Source organism: Rhea pennata, chromosome 14 (genome assembly GCF_028389875.1).
Source record: "Rhea pennata isolate bPtePen1 chromosome 14, bPtePen1.pri, whole genome shotgun sequence".
NCBI lineage: Eukaryota > Metazoa > Chordata > Aves > Rheiformes > Rheidae > Rhea > Rhea pennata.
Genome location: NC_084676.1, coordinates 16,269,325 through 16,288,018, shown reverse-complemented (window position 1 = coordinate 16,288,018; position 18,694 = coordinate 16,269,325). Strand labels below are relative to the sequence as shown.

Genomic DNA, 18,694 nt, shown 5'->3' with positions numbered 1-18,694 from the left:
AGTCATGTCAGAGGTAGCTTAAACTTGGTCATGCCTTGTCCCTCTGAAGGAGCAGTATACTTTGGGCACCCCTACCACCATGGTCCAGATACTACTAACCCCCCTGTTTGGACTCAAAGAGTAAATCACCACCTTGTTTACTATCCCAAGGAATGCATTAGAATTCACACTAGAAGCAGTGAACTATTTCACAGCAGACAGACACTGTGTTCCTGCATCTTCAGTGATGACTGTCCACACGTTACACCACAGAAGTAGTTCAAGAAATGAGTTCCAGTTTTTAAAAGGAAGATTTATTTAACAAGTTTCACTTAGCGCAATACACCTAAAAAGGAAATCACAATACAATGAAAGATTAAATCAAGGCCTCAGAATTTTATATGAACACCAAGACCAAAATCCTAAAGTAGCCGTATTGCGTCTCAACATGTTTCCCCATTAACTTAAAAAAAAGCTTAAACGTGCCTTACAGGATATTAAAAGAAATAAACTAGAACTAACATGCCAAATGTTCACTTTGAATTTCAGACACAGCTCCTATATTGTTTCTTTACAAAAAAGCATGTTTCTTTCAACATGTATTCAAAACAGTGTTGGATGTAATATTGTATAAGAGCAACATTTAACATAATCCAAACAGCTTTAACCTAAATACGCTTACTGCTTAAATACACTCCTACAACAAAACTAACTTGAGAAACGCTCAAAATTGTTTAACAGTTATAGTCTTTACTCAACTTGGTTATTACATCCTAGATGAATGTTCATTTCTGTATGTTCAAAAATACTGAACCTGAAAGGTTTTAAAATAACAATCCTGATTTCCACTTACAGTAAAGCATAAATCACAAGCTTGTATTGCAAAACTGTTAAACTTAGTTTTTTGTTTTTTTGTTTTTTAAAAAAGGGTTGACCAAAAGTCAGCAATTGGTTACATTCCCCAGCCGCCACTCATGTTGGACATGTTCGACATTCCACCCATGCCGTTCACTCCCATGGACGCACGGTTCCCGCTGCTGTAGTAACTGCTGTTCATGGCACCCTGATTACCTGGGTCAGGGGTACGAAAACCAACAGCAGATTACTGGATAGTTCACAGATATTTGGAAGGTCATTCCCCTAGAGCTTGCTCTTATACTATATTAAGACAGATGCCCGTAAGTGCCAGTTTACAGTTTTACTGCCAAAGTTAAACTTATTGGATGTTCAATGGAAGAGTCTACTCTTTCTGCTTTTCTGAAGGTCTTTTCTCCAAACCACCTTTTTTTGAGGGGGAAGTGTCCAGCCTCCCCCTCCCCTACCAATTTTTCCTGTTCATATTGGTCTATTTAGACCAGTCACCAGCTTCCACCCCAAAAAGATTAAGCCATGAACAGAACAACAGGACCTGGAAGGTATGTCCTACCCATTTCACATTTTTTCCTACTCATTTCTCCCCCCACTACTCTTCAAAATCCTACTTTGCCTCCATTCCCTTCTACTCCTCTGTTATTTCTAAGGTTCAAAGCATCTTGACATTTCAGGCTTGTGCTGCCCAGTCCATACCATGATTCTTCCACACGAATGAAGAGTACACTGTAGAAGGTGGTAAGCCACCTGCATTGGGTGCCACCTAAGACCAGTAAGGAAATGCTCTTACCATATCCACTCATGCTGCTTTGACCACCATATCCTCCTCCATAACCCCCACTCAACTGCTGGTTAGCTGGACCACCATAGCTGGATTGGCTTCCTTTCAAGTTAAGGATACAAATGTTAAGATCCTGCCTGGCACAAGTCTGTCCATTAACAACCAATCTGCGCCTTACCTAACCATAGCCACTGTATTTGAGCTAACTTCCTAGCATAAAGACCTTGTTTCCTAAATAAACAGGCTCAAACAGCAAGTGCTCACATTTAAATGCCTCAGGCATTCCTATAGTTAAACAGTAACAAATACTTCAAGGACTGCAGGAAGTGCTTGTGATTCTGAAGCACAAAGAGTTTACTTCTGCGACTTCTACTGTATTGATTATACAGGATGGGATCTCTCATTATAGCCTCGGACACTCAGATCATGCTTTTCAGATAACCTTGCACAAGAGTGCTTGCAGTGACAGCACCCAGTCCCTTTAGGAGGCTGGTTGACAGTTAACCAGAGAAATTGTTTTGTACACAATTTCTGTTCTAGACTGCTTATGCATCATGTCAGCACAAAGCATTACCATACAGGAAGCCACTACTTAAGCCCAAACTACTGCTATTCAAGTTTAATTGTTTCTCTATACTCCCACAGAACTCTTCAGTAATTAAAATCAGCAATTTTAAGTAGCTTGCAATCAAAATACTATAAAGTAGTATCATATACACACACCCTCCACCCACCCTCAACCCACCCCACCACCCCCAAAAAGCCCCAAACCAACCACCACCTTAAGCTCTAAAAACCCAAAAAAGTAAGGTATCAGGAGAGGTATCTGCTTTAGAGACAATATTGGCAGTCATTTAGAATTTTACATTGAGAATGCGCATTAGACTGAGACAGCTTCATAGTTTCCTGTTTCAGCCAGCTTCTCCAAATTCCAGAACATGTTTTCCCCTCACCACCAAGACAAGGCTTGAATGGCAAGTGACATACAACAGATACTCCCTCCATCACCAGACTATATTCCAGTCTCAAAAAAGGGAGGGGGAAAAGAATAGAGAACAGGCATCTCCCATTTCACTTCCACACCACCACACACCCAGAAATCATTCATCCCACCATACGCTCCACATTCAACACAACAGTTTATTCAACCTATTAATTGTTCGAATGTATTCCCAAAAGGTTTATATACCTGGCAATGTGCTAGTGTTCCAATCTTGAACTACCCCTTCCGATTCCTTGACTGTGTGATTAAGACAGAATGTTGAATTTCAGTTTTTATGCCAGGCATAGAATAAGCAGGAGCTGTATAAAATTAGCCAGCTTCGTTAAATATGAAGTGCTTGTTTAAAAGTGCAGTTAGACTGTTTACACATACCCATTGCTCCCATCATTTGACTGCCATAGGCACCACCACTTCCTCCTGCTGTAGAATTCAAGAAGAGTTCTACATATCTGTGTTCTGGAAGAAGAAAAAATTGTCATGAGAGCATTTCACATCAAGTAAATGTGCAATTTATCTCACTGCAAGGTTGGTCACAATGAAACAGCTCAGTATTTCAGTAGTTGATACATACTGTAACTGTGCTGCAATGCTGTATTTTCATAAAGCTATATTCAGAAAGTCATACTTACGCATATTTGCTTTGTCTTTGGACATAGCGGCCACTGCATCCTCATGAGTAGCAAATTCAACGTCTGCCTCTCCGGTCACTCTACCATCTGGTCCAATTTCAATGTGTACTCTTACAGGGTTCAGAGGTGAGAAGAACTACATACAGAATATTTATAGATTAAAACGCACCAATACAACACCTCAGTGTTGCAGCAAGTTCTAGTCCCTAAGAAGTAGTATTACTATTTAATAGTAGCTCAATTAATATTTCTAATTATGATCACAGTATCATAAGGCAGCTTGACAGATTTAGAACTCACGTTATAGATGTCATTCTCCGTAGCTCTGTAAGGCAGACCTCTCATGTGGACACAGTGGCCAGTCGTGCTCTGGAAGGTGGATCCCCCGTCGCCGTATCTGTGGTCCGACATTCCTGCAGAGAAGAGAGTCCATTCTAGGTCTTTCAGATGTATTTAAGTTACTTTTTAGATGTATTTGAAAGGTTGGTTACTATTCCTATTAGAGAAATCTTACCTCTTCCAAATCTATCAGAACCAAAACCATAGCCATCATTATACCCATTGTAGTCATCATAACCTCCATAACCTATAAATAGATCGGACAACATGATCATTTCACCTACATAAGATTCAAACACACACAAACACACTGTGCAGAGACAGATATTAGGAAGCTCCCTTCTACAAATGAAGTTCACTGTATCTACAAATCCATAGTCACAAAGCAGGAAAGAGAATCAGTTCAAGTGTTGCTGCTTCTTAGATTAGCAGCTCACACTTGGACTCCACATACTTACCTCCCCCATAAGCTCCACGTCTCATTCTTTCAAAGCCACTTCCTCTACCAAGACTGTTATATCCCCGTGCAACACCAGGCCTGTCATAAGGACTTGGTCTCTGCATTGCCATTAGCTTGCGTGGAGGATCATAGTGAGTGCGCACTTCTGCTCGACTACTCTTGAAGATCTCAATGTACCTAAAATTTTTTCCACAGGAAGTAGTCAGTCTTTAATTCTTTCCACAAAAACCTCACATAATTTTACATTAAAGCAAGACATTTAGTCATAGCCTTGAAACTGGCAGTATATTTTAAGCCAAGTTTCTTTATATTATGCAGGCAATGACATACTATTAAAAACACTACATTACTTTCAAATTAGTGTATTTCAAGAAATTACAATTACTGAAGGGTTTATAAGCTCCTCATACTTCACAGTATCCCAACCTTAAGGGCGGGGGAGCAATACTGATTCCTCACCCTCCTCCCCCCAGATTTAAAGTGTTAGTCAAAAAAATAGGAGGGACTATGTCCACTCAACTCAGCACTGTTTTGCTCATGTGGCAATATATAAAGAGGGTTAAAAACCCAGTCTCCACCAAGATTTTAACCCATCAAGACATTACAAAAAGCTCTGCATGTGCTAGTAAACCCAGCCTATGCTTCATTGACTCAGCATAGGCAAAAAATGCATGCTTCAATGAAAAATAGTCACAAGTAAAATAGAATAAAAACCCTTTGTGACAATTTCTTGAAAGCTATGCTTATTACATTGAAGATTAATACAGTAAGAAAATTTGTTACATTTCAACTTATAAAACAAGTTTAGAAATTATCACATTTTCTTATGGTAATAGAGTATGTGTGTGTCTTTAGAGCTAAAGGCATAATTGGTGCTATTTGAGAAGTTAAAGCCATAGTCTCTCAACTTTGTCAGTTTAAAGCTAGCAGTTTTGTACTTCTCCAGTATTAAATTTTTGAAGCAGACTTAAGCTTAGCTTAATTTTGTCTTTCACTGTGGATAAATTCAGACAGTGTATACCATGTGCACATTAGTAATACCTTTGTTTATGACCAAGTTAGAGACCAAAATACTATTTCTATTTGGAAGTTAACACTTTCAGAAGAGAGAATATGGATTTAATTATTGTTTACCATAAGAAAAGTGACATATCCAACCAACCATCCATCCCCACCTGTGCCCTATTCTTTCCTTGTGTTTCTTTAGAGCCTTTTCAGCTATTTCCTGTGAAGCAAACTGCACGAAGGCCTCCCCCGTACTCCTCCCCTGGAAGTCCACCGGCAATGTTATCCCATTTGGCACGATTTCCAACCCTTCAACCCAAGGACAAATAACCCCAGTAGGGGGCAATATTAACATCACAAGCCCAGTCATGAGTTTTTCTTATAGCTTTAAATATACCAGAATTTTAATACTTTTAAGTGAATGGTATGCTGATTATAGCACACTAGAAGAAAAAGCATGTCAACAAAAGAAACCATGATTGCATACCATTCAGTTTGTATTCTTAACCCACCCTGCAGAGCACAAAAAAGTTCTGAGTGTGGTGAACAACACCTCAGATAAGGCATCTAATGCAGGGTGCATTAAGAAGCTTACATATTATTAAAAACCTCTTTAATTCCGCAAATGTACTTAATTTAAGTTGAATTTTAATATAACTTTAAAAATTCAAATACAGCAAGTTAAATATCTTTACATAACAAGTATTTTTACTAGAAATCAGTCAAAATAATTACTTATGCAAATGTCAAGTTCAATATTAATTTTTATCTATAAAAGTGCTTAAGTAAGAAAAAATCATGAAGTAATTTCAAAAGTATTAGTTTCTAAAACAGAAGCATATTATACAGTTTTTAAAGTTTAAATCACTTAACCATATAAAAATAAACAATGTAAAATGCACATGCTTAGGAATTGCTCTTGTTCACAATATATTACTAATTTAGAATACATATGAACAGTCTCTTAAGCTCTTTAAAACTGCAAATATTATTTCTAATATATTTTAAAGCAAAAACAATACGCTTAATCATATCTACAAGCTTGTTAAAGCAAAACATTCTAGCTAGTTTTGTAACATTCACATTTAGAAGTTTACTACTTTGTAGATACTTCTAAGTTGAATCCTATTGAACAGATTTCATTCTTATGCATTTATAATAGCATTCCAATTCCTAAAATAAACATACAACAGCTGGGAAAAAAGTGAGAATTAGAGTCAAGACAAGACATTATCTCTTCATTCATCAAAACTTCACACTACACAGCATGGGGTGGGGGAAAGGGGTTCTGGGAAGTGGGGCAGGGAGGGGAACGAATCTGTAGTTTAGTGGAGATAGCAGGTTGGGGTTTTCTGGAATCTTAGTCTACATTCATGAGAAACAAGGGTAATACCTTGCCTTCTTAAAATTCTGCTCATTTTACTGAGCCCAGTGTTCTGCATCCTTCACCGAGTGGTATGTGGACTATCTAAGGCTGTGGGTGGAAGCATCCTCCCATCTTCATTGTTTACTTTCAGTTTAAAAAGCAAGACACTTGTTTTCTGCTGTCCTTATATGGAACAGTACATTTCAGTAAGTATAGCAGTATAGCTTTGGGGAGCTTCCTCAGTTATTTAATAAATGAATGCATCTAGGCAATTGACCTATCAAGCCCAGATAACTAATGGAGGATTGTTTATTTACTTATTAACATCCATCAGTATACTGCTGGAAGTACTACTGGGCAATCAGTGGCTTCAGCATTGATCAATAGTGCTACAGCTAGTACTTTTACCCCACATACCTGAAAAAAACTGTACAATTTCTTCTTTACTACAGCCAAATGGGAGTCCTCTAAGACGTACAAAACCATCATTAGCCGTATCAGGGCTGTTGGGACCAGTATGCTTCAGAACCCAATCCATTTCAACGTTGTTTGACTTGAAAACTGTAAAAGGCACTCAGAATTAATGCATTCTGGAATGCAATTGTTTTAAAAGTCATTTGCCTTGAGAAACAAGTCAACTTGTATGATATGCAAGTCCATTTGTCCTTTTACATGCATTTTAAAAGAGACAGTAAAAACCATTAACCAAAAAGCCATTAACTCAAAAAAGAAAAAAAAATTTAGCCATTTACTAGACCAATTGAGTCAAACCTTCAACATATCTGTGTCCCATTGTTTCTCTGTCTTTTTTCAGTGCCAATTTCACATCGTCCTCTGATTCAAGTTCAACAAAAGCTTCTCCACTTGGTCTGCCCTCCCTTGTGTAGATGAAACGGATACCCGAAGCCCCATTTAGAATTTTGCATTCTAAAAAGAGAAACAGGAAGGTCAGAATTGGTTTTAATTAGAGAAACACAATGGCTGTAAGTTGGCAGATATCCTAAAAGAAACTTTCTTAAAGACTAAAGTTGCATCAAAGATGACGGAGTTCTGCTAAACTCTGAAAGATGATGATACTAAACTAAAGGCTTGTCTACAATCAAAATACTTTTAGTAAAATATTCAGGATAAACTCAAATTAGCTGGAATTTTTCTCAATATTCTCAATGCTTTGCACTTAAGTCACATTTTATAGTCAAAAAGCAGAGAACAACATGAGCAGTAAGAGTGGCTTATGCTGCCTGGGGCATATGAAGCGAAGTTAGAGGCATTTACAATCACACTGTAAGCATAATGAACTATATCAGGTCCAACTCCAATACATCAAGCTCCAGAAGTACTTTAAATATATGCTTTCTTCAATGACTGCTCACAGCAATTGCTACAGTAATGACTTAGTGTAGCAAGTTATTCGGGACTAAACACCTGAGACCTGAGTGGCTATCAAAAAAGTGCTAAAAACTAAGTTCTCTTAGGTGAGCCTGAAGTAAGTATTTAAGTTCTCCTTCAAACAGACACACTCTGCCAGACAGTCAGCAACCTAAGGCAACTGTAGCTATCCCAGCAACTCCCAGGCAGAACTGCTCATGCCTAGTCCCTACTAGTACAAGCACTGCTTTCCACGGTGCATCCTAGCTGACACATTTGTTGCATTACAAACTTCACCTGCTCCTGAAGTGCTCTAAATGCTTTCTAAAACTGTTCACTGCTTCATTCCTGCCGTCATAGCTTCCTCAGGAGGAACCCAGATGGGCTACCAGGTAGTCAGGCCCCTCTTCCCCAACTCTGCTTACCAGAGAAAAACCTCTGCACCTCCTCTGCAGAGCAGGACCAGGGCAGCCCCCTCACTTTCACCACATATCCCTCGCCGCTCTCTGTGTTCAGCATCATGCTGGTGGTGAGGCTCGGCTCCGTCTCTGTTTCCGTGGCCGCTGAAGAAAACCAAACCAAGCCCTTTGAGACACCACAGTGCGCGATCGCCACTCGCACCCCCTCAAAGCGCCCGGCGGCCCCCCTGGCCCGGGCCCGCCCGTCCCCGAACCTCCTCTACCTCGGACCGCTGCCCGCCGTCACACACACAGAGCCGCTCCCGCCCGGCGCACGCCTGGCCCGCCTCCCCCGGCCCGCGCCCAGCCCCCCATCCCCGCACGCACACATGGTGGGGCTCCGCGGTGGTTCTAGGGCTCCGAGCCTGATCCGCTGTCCGGAGAGCGCCTAGTCCCAGTCAGGCGGCAGCGAGCGGGCGAGCCTGTGGCGAGAGCGCGCTAGGAAATGGCGGCGGGTGCTCTTGCTTCCGCTGGGCCGGGCCTTCCGCCGCACAAAGAACCCCGGCCCCAGACGCCGCCCCGGTCGGCCCGACGACTCGCAGTCCCCGCCGACGCACACCGCGTCCGCTTCCCGCTCAGGGCCCGGAGGATGGAGCTCGGCAGGAGAGCGACGAGCGGCCGCCGAGGAGCCCGGGCTGCTCGCGCCCCTCACTTGCTTCTAAAGTGTGTTGCGGCGTGGCTGAGTAAAGCGCGGGGCGCATGCGCATGAGCCCCGGCGCACTCCTGCCCCTCCCCCGCAGGACCCGCCTGCGCATGCTCTCTAGAACCACCACGCTCCTCCGCCCCGGGACACACACCCGCTACGCAGACGTTCCCCGCGCCGCTCCTGCCAGGTTGCGCATGCTTCCTCGCTAGCCTCCATCCCCCACCCCGACGTAACCTGTGCGCATGCGTCACTTGCCTACGCCCTCCGAACAAAGCCAAGGCGCCGAATCCCGCGCAGAGCGCGGGCCGGCCTGCGCGCATGCGCCTCAGCGCCGCTCTCCACACTGCGCATGCCCCGGAGGCCGCACGGCGCTTTCCCCCGCCCCGTCCTCCCTCAGGCGCGGCGCGCGGGCCCGGGCACGCCCGCGTGCGCGGGAAGCGCTACCGACATTCACCCCGCAACAACACGACACGCACTGCACGGAGAGAGGTGTCTGACTGAACAAGAGATGTGTGGGAACTAGCACTTACCAGCTTCAAATGCTGACGCTACCCCACGTGAAACAATCTGCTCGCTTCGGTCACTGAAGCCTGGTGTGTTTGTAGGAGATGGGGAAAGAAGAGACATGGGTCACAATTATCATAATAAAAAGGAAAATACTACTCCCTCCCATCTCCTCCAAACACACCAGACCTTGCTAGATTTCACCCTGCATCTCACAGTAATAAAAGCAACAGATTTACTGAGAATAACTGCTGTAGTACAACTTCAGATAGTTGTACTTGGACAATATTAAAACACCTAAGAAGCCAGTATCACTTCTTTACAATAAAGAAGTCAGGGCAAGCAGTTCATGTTTCACTTGGCATTTGCCCACAGAGGTCATGCAGAACCCATGCCAAGAGTTAAATCAGATTGTATAAAGCCTAAGTATGTTCATACTAACACTGGAACTTCAGAGTTTAGAAATAAAGCTGCATGGAACAGCTTCTAACACCTCACTCCTTTAATTGATGCTTGTTTCCTATCTAATCATTTACCAAAATTAGCTTACAGCTCTAGAGTCTACATCCAGCACCTACAAGTCTGCATAGCCTGATTTTTTATCAGATACCAATCAAGACCTCCCTCCAAAGCTGGAGACTTTGGGGGGAGGGGGGGGAAGATGGATTATAAACCTAGTATAAACCTAACTCAAAGACTATGGGGAACTCATCAGTGGTGATGCAAATCAAACAGCTACTGCGGAACGCTTCAGCTGTTACAGCCACTCAGCTCCGTAACAAAAGGGCTCCGCTCCATTTCCCTTGCTCGACACTGATCTCAGAGGGGGAAGCGCAAAGGCAGTCCCCGGCAGCCCCGCCGCCGCGGGGAGGGAACGGCGGGCGCCTCTCGGGGAGTGGCGGCGCGGCCGCTTCCCGCCCACTGGCCGGCGGGAGACTTAAAGCAGGCTGGGGCGGGAGGGTGGCCCGTGTGCTGGCGCTCGGTGCCTGCGGAGCCCGCCGCCATGTCCACCCCCGCCAAGCGGCGCTGCCGCAGCCCCGCTGATTCCCTCAACTCCAGCTTCCAGAAGCGCCTCAGGAAGATCTCTATCGAGGGGAACATCGGTAAGCGCGGCGGCGGGGTGGGGAGGCCGCGTCGGGCTCACAGCGACCCCGCACAAGAGACGCCCTGGGAAGTGGGCTGAGGGACAAGGGCGCTTTTCCTCCCCTGCTCGCAGCGGGAACGGGGTGTGTGTGTGTGTGGGGGGGGGGGAATCTCGCTGCAGGGGGAGCGCCGCGACTGCCTCCCCGGGCCCCGCTCCCGGCACCGCTGCGAAATTGGCGCCACGGCCAGGGCGGGGGAGGGCCCGGCGCTACCGCTCCCGCCCCGCGACGCCAGACACCCTGTGCGCTCAAGGAGGGACACCGAGCCCTCGCTCACGGGTAGGCACTACAGGAATGAACACCTCGCTCCTTCTGTTCTAAGGCTCAGACACCCAAGCAACGGCGCAGGGACATGCCCGGGCAGCGGCAGAGCCGCCGCGCTCCTTCCTCCCGGCGGCTGCCAGGCTTAGCTGACATGGCTGAGCGGCAAAGCGCGGCTCGTCCCCCGGGCTCAGGGGCCACCATCGAGCCCGTGTTTGTTCTTTGCGGCTCCCCAGGGGCGCCATTTGCCTGCCCTTATCTCCCGGAGGGGGTGTTTGTCCTCTCCCTTCAAGGGCTCCGCTACAGCCGCGGAAGGCGGGGCCCGCTTGTGCGCGGCAGGCCCCTACGTGGCGCTCTAGCCCGCCCATCAGGAACTCGCTAACCCCGAGGCAAGCGCCAGCTCGCCGCCCGCGCCACGCATGCGCGGTGGCTCCCCTGCTCCCAGGGCCGCGCATGCGCAGCTCTCCCCCCCCCCGCTCGAACAATGGCGCGCGCTAAGCGCCACCCCCAAGTCTAAGCCCGTTCCTAAAATGGTGGCAGCAGCCCTTAGCCGAAAGGGGAGCTACGCTCCCGCTCGCCGCCTTATCGCATCTCCGGCCCAGGCAAGGCCTTCTGGAGCCAGAGATTAACACGGTTTTCTTGGAATGTGCACCAGCACCGTGCAGGCAGCCCCAGACAGCCCTTCCACAGCCTCCAGCCCTGCTCCTAGCCACAGCCAGGCAAGAATCCTGCCCTAAGTCTCATCACCACTCCAGAGACATCACCCTCCATCTCAAGCACTGCCAAACCCACACCACATTAGAGGGCTCCAACATCCCTGTACTTTGGGCACTGAAATTGTATAAGCCACATTCTTGGTGAATTCTCCAAATCTTTTGCAGCTGCAGGAAAGTCTACATTTGTCAGGCTACTAGAGAAACACAGTGATGAGTGGGAGGTAATCCCTGAACCTATTGCCAAGTGGTGCAACATTCAGACAGCTGAGGATGAGTATGAGGTAGGTGTGCAGGACTTGGGAAGCTTAAAAGGGGGAGGAGGGAGGAAGAAATCAAAAGAACTGGCCTAAGGACCCATGCCAGAAGTCATCTATTTTTAGTCTGGAGATACTGGGTTTCTTCCTGAGACCAGAATCAGCCCCACTATAATCCTAGTTTGATGAGACAGACATTTATAGATTGTAAGCTCTATTTATGAAGATACAGTGTAATGTCTTCTAAATAGTTACCCCCACCCCACAGGAATCACAAAGTATACCAGGCTGAAATGCACTGATGAACCTAAATAAGCTGCCAGACTAAAGACACTGTCATCAGCGGGAAGTAGATCCTGTTATTCCTACATCCAAGTCACATCCCCAAAATACAAGGCATAAACTTGCTTCAATATACAAGAATTTTGGATTAAGGCAAGAAAAAATGCATCAAATACTGAACTATAGTTATCTCTAATGAACCCTCTCTTGTTTCCCCAGGAACTTTCAACATCTCAGAAGAGTGGAGGAAATCTACTGAAAATGTTGTATGATAAACCCACAAGATGGGCTTATACATTTCAGACTTATGCTTGCTTGAGCCGTGTAAGAGCACAATTAAAACCCATCTCAGCCAAGCTACATGAAGCAGAACACCCAGTGCAGTTTTTTGAGAGATCTGTGTACAGTGACAGGTAACTACTCTCTCAGTACTACCAAGTTCAGAGTAATAGCTGTATTTTTTATGCTAAAAAGGAACCTTGGGAAATTGAAACTGAACTCTAGCATTTTCTCCTCAAGAGGATTAGATCAAAACTTTCAAATGCAACATTTTGTTACAGTAGCATCTTTGGCCTGGGCCTTGCAAGAACATGTTTAACACTGGTGCAAGTTAAATGGTATGAATACTCAATGAACCTAAGAATAGGTAATTTTCTTAGTGCTGCAATTCCGATTCTAAAGAGGATTCTTTTTTATAAAGGAGTTCACTTATACCCTGGCATGACACCAGTAACTTTCATTGCAGGTATGTGTTTGCTTCTAATCTGTTTGAATCCGGAAACATCAATGAAACAGAATGGGCTGTTTATCAGGACTGGCATACATGGCTGTTGAATCAGTTTGAATCTGATATAGAACTAGATGGTATGATCTACCTAAGAACCACGCCTCAGGTATGCTCACTTAAGATGAAAAATATTAGCTGTAAAGCTTTGTTTCTGGGAGCTTAGAAGGTACAAAAAGTTTTCATGATACGATGCTGCAATAATCAGTATCAAATTAGCCCTTTACATTTTAGAAGTAATGGGAAACCTATATTGAAATCAAACAGATTTCTTTCATAGACAAAGCAAAATAAAATCTCTCCTTTCTGAGCTGCAATTCTGATGGTAGCTGTTTAGATACTACAATTACTAACATTCTATGTCCTTAAATCTGCTGAATTTGAACTTCTGAATCAAGTTTGACTCAGCTTTAACTCAGAAGTGTATTCAGAGGAGATGAGCAGTAAAAACTTCTTAAAGCCTATTGACATCTAGCTAATTAGTGGCTCAAGTTGTTTTTTTAAACAGAAGTGATCTCAGACAATAATTAGTTTTCTATGTTCAAGCAAGGATTTACAATTTAATGCTCACGGTCTAATACTTATAATAAAACCATTTAAGGGTTGGGAATGTTCTAAGGATTGTCAGTCCTTTGCTTAATGTTGGCATAGTAAGCCTATTCTCATGTTCATGTTCCTAAAGCAAGTCACTGAACAAAAAAAATCCTCTATAATTAAGGATACCCCATGCATTACTGAATGCAGTTAAGGAAGCCCTGTAGTTTCTGGTCTGTTATGAAGTATTAGTCCTTCTGACTTAAAGGAATACTTGATCAGTTTGGCTAGCTTCACCTAAAGCACTACTAATATTCAGATTTGCATTTACTTTTTTTCAGAAATGCATGGAAAGGCTGCAGATGAGAGGAAGAGAAGAGGAACAAGGAATTGAGCTTGAGTATTTGGAAAACCTCCACTATAAACATGAAACCTGGCTTCATGAAAGAACTATGAGGTATGAACCTATTTTCTGTATGCAAAAAGCTTTAACAAAAGCTTTAACAAACTAGAACTGTTTCATACTTAACTGCTTGTTCCTTTGAGTTTCAGCTTATAGGTAAGGTTCTTTTCTAGCCTATGCTAGAGTTGATTAGGGATAAAATTAAAATTTAAATCCAGCTTCACTCAGGCACAGCTGGAAGGATTTAACTTTAGATACTCCAGGTTTCTTGGCACAAACATGTAGGTTATATGCAAAAGAAAGGTCATCTGTTGGCAAGCAATTAAGGCTCACCAAGAGATGGAACTTCATCCAATTTAAGGCCTATGTTAAGCATTAGCTTTAACTAAAAAGCTATGTAGTTGGTAACCTAGCTAACAGGTTTTTCCAGCAAGAATTTCAAACTGGTAACTGAAAAAGTAAACAGGAATAGGATGGAGTTTAAAATTTTATTCAGTGGCCTATACTAATACTAATAAAGTATTCAATACTTTATTAGGCCATCTCCAGTACAAGACATGGCAAGGTCCTAACTACCTTAAACTAGGGATTGTATTCAACAACATTTAAACACTAATCCTAGCTTCAAAATAAACCATTACTAGAAAGGCTTACAGCTTGCACTATTATACACGAGGAACCTTGTCAGTGACTAAACTAGCTCTAAATACCTTTCCCCCCAGTCTGCCTTTCTTATTGACTTATTAACCCTCCCATTCAAGGATTTGCTAAAGCTCTGCAGAGAACCTTAGACTTTGCTCCGTAAGAGCTTGAGCAGAGGGTTATCACTGACTGAAGCACCTGTCTTTAGCACAAGAGTTGCTGCCACAACAGAAGACTATCAGTGAAGTGTTCAGGATGTGTTCCTAGCACTTGGTGGACAAGCATGCCTTTTCAGCTGAAACAGAGACCATTTCCAGGCCAACATCAATAAACGTAACAATTCCAGGAAGAATGCTAGGTTGTACAGTCACATCTGCATTCCTAAATGTAAGTTTAATGCAGGATGACCCAACTGCCTTGGGGCAAAAATGCACTGCATGTTTTGGAATTTAGAGAACGTTTACATTGTTTGCTCACAAGTTTGGAATGGAGTATGTATTTCCCGTTTTGTGACATTCCCCCCACCCCAGGAATGCTTGATCTGCAAAAACAAATTAAAGTGGTTCAGCATACTTACTGCTTTTTTTGAAAATAAGTTAAAAAAAGAAAAAAAAAAAGAAAACACTGCTCTAATTTGCTTTAAGTATTTAAGTTTTCTAACCTGTTGAGGTCATCCCCACAAAAAGCAGGCTTTAAAACTGCAACTTAGTAAATGGATTAGCAGTTAAATGGAAGGGAATAGGAAAACACAAGACTAAAAATATCATTATTTTAGAAAATACTCCTATTTACATGATTACATTTCTGATAATTGTTTCCATACCAAAAAAGTAGGTGTCAGGGAAGAGAATTAATAAGTCAATAAGCATAAGCAGTTTTTTTTTTTTTTTACTACTTGTACAATACAAGTGCATATGAAAGATTTCTTAAATGCATTTAAGTTATGCTGATACAATGTTGACAGGTTATACAACAGTAATTAAGGGCAGGCTTAACTAGGGATTTATACTTAGGTCATTGATATTAGCATTAACATCTCAGGTGCATGTGGTAATCTGTAATACTGGATCCTTAGAATGACTTATGTACCTCTTCCAGTTGCTTTCTTTCATACACAATGTATTTTTATACATAATGTATTTTTATACCCTTTTTACTACCATGGCATTTCACCCCTTAACAGAGTTGATTTTGAAAACCTTAAAGAGATTCCCATTCTAGTTTTGGATGTTAATGAAGATTTTAAAAATGATAAGATTAAACAGGAGTACCTGATGGAGAAGGTAAGCATTAAAGTTCTCCTAGCTTTTGTTTTACAGAAATAGCTGCAAGTCTTCAGTTTGAACTACTTAATCTGTCACTTGTATAAACTGAATTTGGGTTAAGCAATCATGCAGTAGTTGTTCCAGCTAGTACAGTTAGTCTCCTTTGTACAGAGTTAGGAGGTCACATGGCTATAGAAGAGACCTTTTGCCTTCCTCCATCAAAGGATTTAACCCAACCTCACTGTTCTCACTTAGAACTTTATGGGGGGGGGAAGTAGGTTGGGGTCTTTTTTGTGAGATGGGCAGTTATGAGGAGAGACAGCACATAGTAGCTCAATTAGTCAGACTGCTCTCAGACAAGTCTGCACTGCCATACTGTTCATTAAATACATTGCAGAACTATGCTGTCTGATTCATGTCAGCCATGATTCCTTCAGGAAAAAAAAAACACACTATTGTCTGAGCTTAGCACTCTTCTATGCTCCCTCCCATTCTAGGGATCTAGACTCTTCCTTGACAGAGTATAGTACCACATTGATAGATAATGAAGATAACCAAGCTCTACCAATAGTTCCCAATGCACAATGTAACATTAAGTTGAAAGCCATTAGAAGAAATAATGTTACAGTGAATAGGTCACATGAAACAAAATGGTGTTTGCCAAATCCAGCTGAGCACAAGCCTTAGCAAATAAATGTCCAAAGTAGTCTCCTGTTGCAGTGATGCACTATGCACCCACTCCACAGCAGAAAACCTCAAATTCTGAAAGAGCTTATCCCCAACCCTCTAAGCATGGAGCTATACTGTGGAATGCATCAACCTTCTCCTGACAGCCCAAGATCGATCTTTAAGATAGAGGAGTGCCCTCTTGTCTGATACCCTCAAATAGCTTTAATCTGGGGAGGGAGACAAGATATTCTGTCCAAGTATTTAGGTATTTGCTAACAAGTTAACCTCATGGAAACAAGCAGATAGCAGCTTAAACACAAGACTACACCTACACATCCTATCTTCTCCCCTCATTCACCCTCACTGAAAAGCCACCAGTATTGTCTGCAAACTGCATTCACCACCCAGGTTAAGAAAATGGTTTAATTTTCAGAAAATCCCTTTCTTTCTGGGGAAGAACTATTTAATGAAGGCTATTTTATCTTAGATAGAATATTTCCTCCTTCCTATCTTGTTGCTCAATTCTGCCTAGTACCAACCTACAAATCCTAGCCTCAAGTATAGTTATTTGCTATACTGAAAGATATTTGAATTGTGTACAAGCAAAACAGTGTTTAAGAACAGTTTATTATGTACAATCTTAGGAGCAAAAGGGGAAAAGCATGATGGTTTAATGATCAAGTCTTCTCTAGCAAACTAGTTACATAGCTTTAAAACCCCATTTTTTTGTTGTTTTCACAGGTCAAATCTTTTCTGACTTTTTAAAAGATGTGAAGATCAGTGTAAGTGACCAGTCCCAGGAGTTCAAGAGTTGTGCTCAGGCAATTTACTTCAACTAACTGGATGTATTATCTGTATGCCTTATTAAGCATTTCCCTAAAAGGAAGCGTACAAGGGTGTTTTTTGCTTGTATGAACCGAGTAATTTTGCTAGAAGTCTGTGTAGTTTGAAGAAAAAAGGTGCTTTAAAAAGTGTACTTCATGTATATGCATTGCTTTTTTAATAAAGACTTTAAATTAAAATGGACAAAGAGTAGGCTCTAGCCACTGAAGAGTTAACTGGTTATCAGAGGCCAACAACCAAGTAAACGGAGCTATCAGACACTGAGGCAGGGTTGTTTTGCAATAACTGGCATAGATCACCATTTTAAGACGAGACTGTTACAGCTTCCAGAAACCTTTTTTTCAACTTCTGCTTTATTGAGTTACTGCTTCCACAAGATCTATGCTAGTTACGTTTGAAATGGAAGTTACTGCAGTTAAAGATTAGCAATATTACACACCCCAAATACACTGTAATTTTTTTTTTTTTTAAAGTCTTGTTTACCCACCCCCCGTAAACGGAAAACCCCCGCGCAGGGCTCGGCTTGGCTCCCACCGGGCGCCGGCCGAGAGCGACCCGCCGGGGCCCCCGCCGCGAGCGAGGCCGAAACCCGCTCCTTCCCCCCTCCCCAGCGGCGGGCGGCGCCGCCCGGCCGCGCTCGCTCCCGGGCCCGCGGCTCGGCCGCGCGCAGCCACGACGCACGCGGCAGGGGAGGGGGGAGGGGCGGGGAGCGGCGCACGCGGCCGCGCCGCCAGGCCGCCGCCCGCCCGCCGCGGCCGCCGCCCGCGGGCCCCGCCGCCAGCAGGCGCCAGCGCGAGGCTCGGCGCCGCCAAGGCCCCGGATCGGGCGGGCCCCGCCGCCCCTCCCTCCCCCCCCGCCCGCCGCGGCGCCCCAGCTGCGCCGCCCCACCCCCACCGCCGTCCGCCTCCCACTCCCGCGGCCCCCGCGCCGCCGCCGCCGCGCCTTACCCAGGCCGGGGATCTCGCCCTCGGTCTCCTCGGTGTGACACGGGTCCATCTTGGCCGCGCCTTCCCAACAGGGGCCGGGAGAAGACAAAGCTCGGCGGGGGCGCCCTGGCGCTGCGCGGACGGAAGCTCAGCGGCCGCCGACGGGGCGCTCCGGCGAAGGCGGATGGGGGCTTTTTGGCCGCTTTTTCCCTTTCCCTGCGGGGACGAGGCGCCACACAGCCGCCAGCCAGCCGGGCCCGACCCGCCTGCTCGCTCCTTCTGCGCAGCTCCCTTCCCCGCCTATAAATAGCGGCTGCCCGCGCTGCGCAGGGCCGTGACGTCACAAAGCACCCGCCTCCCGTTCCTTAACCGGCCGCCAGCCAATCGCAGCGTGACAAATTAAACCAGCCAGTCACGTCCCCAGGCCCGGCGCAGCCGGGGGGAGGGGGCCGCCGCGGCCGGGCGCGGGGGGGGGGAGGCGCGCGCGCGCTGCTGCAACCGCCGCCGGGGGCGGTTGGGGGCAACGGGCGCTGCCCGATGCCGCTTGCCCCGGTGGGCTGTACCA

General features: G+C 44.7%; 2 protein-coding genes across 11 annotated transcripts; one reads left to right on the top strand and one right to left on the bottom strand.

Annotated features, from left to right (window-relative positions):
• Positions 1-271: 271 nt before the first annotated feature.
• On the bottom strand, positions 272-18,426 carry HNRNPH1 (heterogeneous nuclear ribonucleoprotein H1). 8 transcript variants are annotated; one of them, XM_062587549.1, is made up of 14 exons: positions 18,151-18,426; positions 9,435-9,494; positions 8,226-8,363; positions 7,204-7,359; positions 6,850-6,993; positions 5,237-5,375; positions 4,060-4,238; positions 3,777-3,848; positions 3,563-3,696; positions 3,263-3,398; positions 3,006-3,089; positions 2,820-2,870; positions 1,640-1,732; positions 272-1,050 (listed from the first exon to the last, which is right to left on the bottom strand). In XM_062587549.1, the coding sequence occupies exons 1-14, from the start codon at positions 18,197-18,199 to the stop codon at positions 932-934; spliced, it is 1,554 nt and encodes a 517-aa protein (XP_062443533.1). In that variant the 5' UTR covers positions 18,200-18,426; the 3' UTR covers positions 272-931. The 8 variants fall into 8 exon arrangements, with proteins under 8 accessions (XP_062443533.1, XP_062443532.1, XP_062443540.1 ...); XM_062587548.1 differs by having other exon boundaries at positions 272-1,058; positions 1,642-1,732; XM_062587556.1 differs by having other exon boundaries at positions 3,563-3,675.
• On the top strand, positions 10,389-17,365 carry LOC134146918 (deoxycytidine kinase 2). 3 transcript variants are annotated; one of them, XM_062587558.1, is made up of 7 exons: positions 10,389-10,511; positions 11,693-11,808; positions 12,283-12,476; positions 12,809-12,956; positions 13,723-13,838; positions 15,610-15,709; positions 17,102-17,365. In XM_062587558.1, exons 1-7 carry the CDS (start codon positions 10,412-10,414, stop codon positions 17,123-17,125), a joined length of 798 nt encoding a protein of 265 aa, XP_062443542.1. In that variant the 5' UTR covers positions 10,389-10,411; the 3' UTR covers positions 17,126-17,365. The 3 variants fall into 3 exon arrangements, with proteins under 3 accessions (XP_062443542.1, XP_062443543.1, XP_062443541.1); XM_062587559.1 differs by lacking the exon at positions 15,610-15,709; XM_062587557.1 differs by lacking the exon at positions 17,102-17,365 and having other exon boundaries at positions 15,610-15,774.
• Positions 18,427-18,694: the final 268 nt, after the last annotated feature.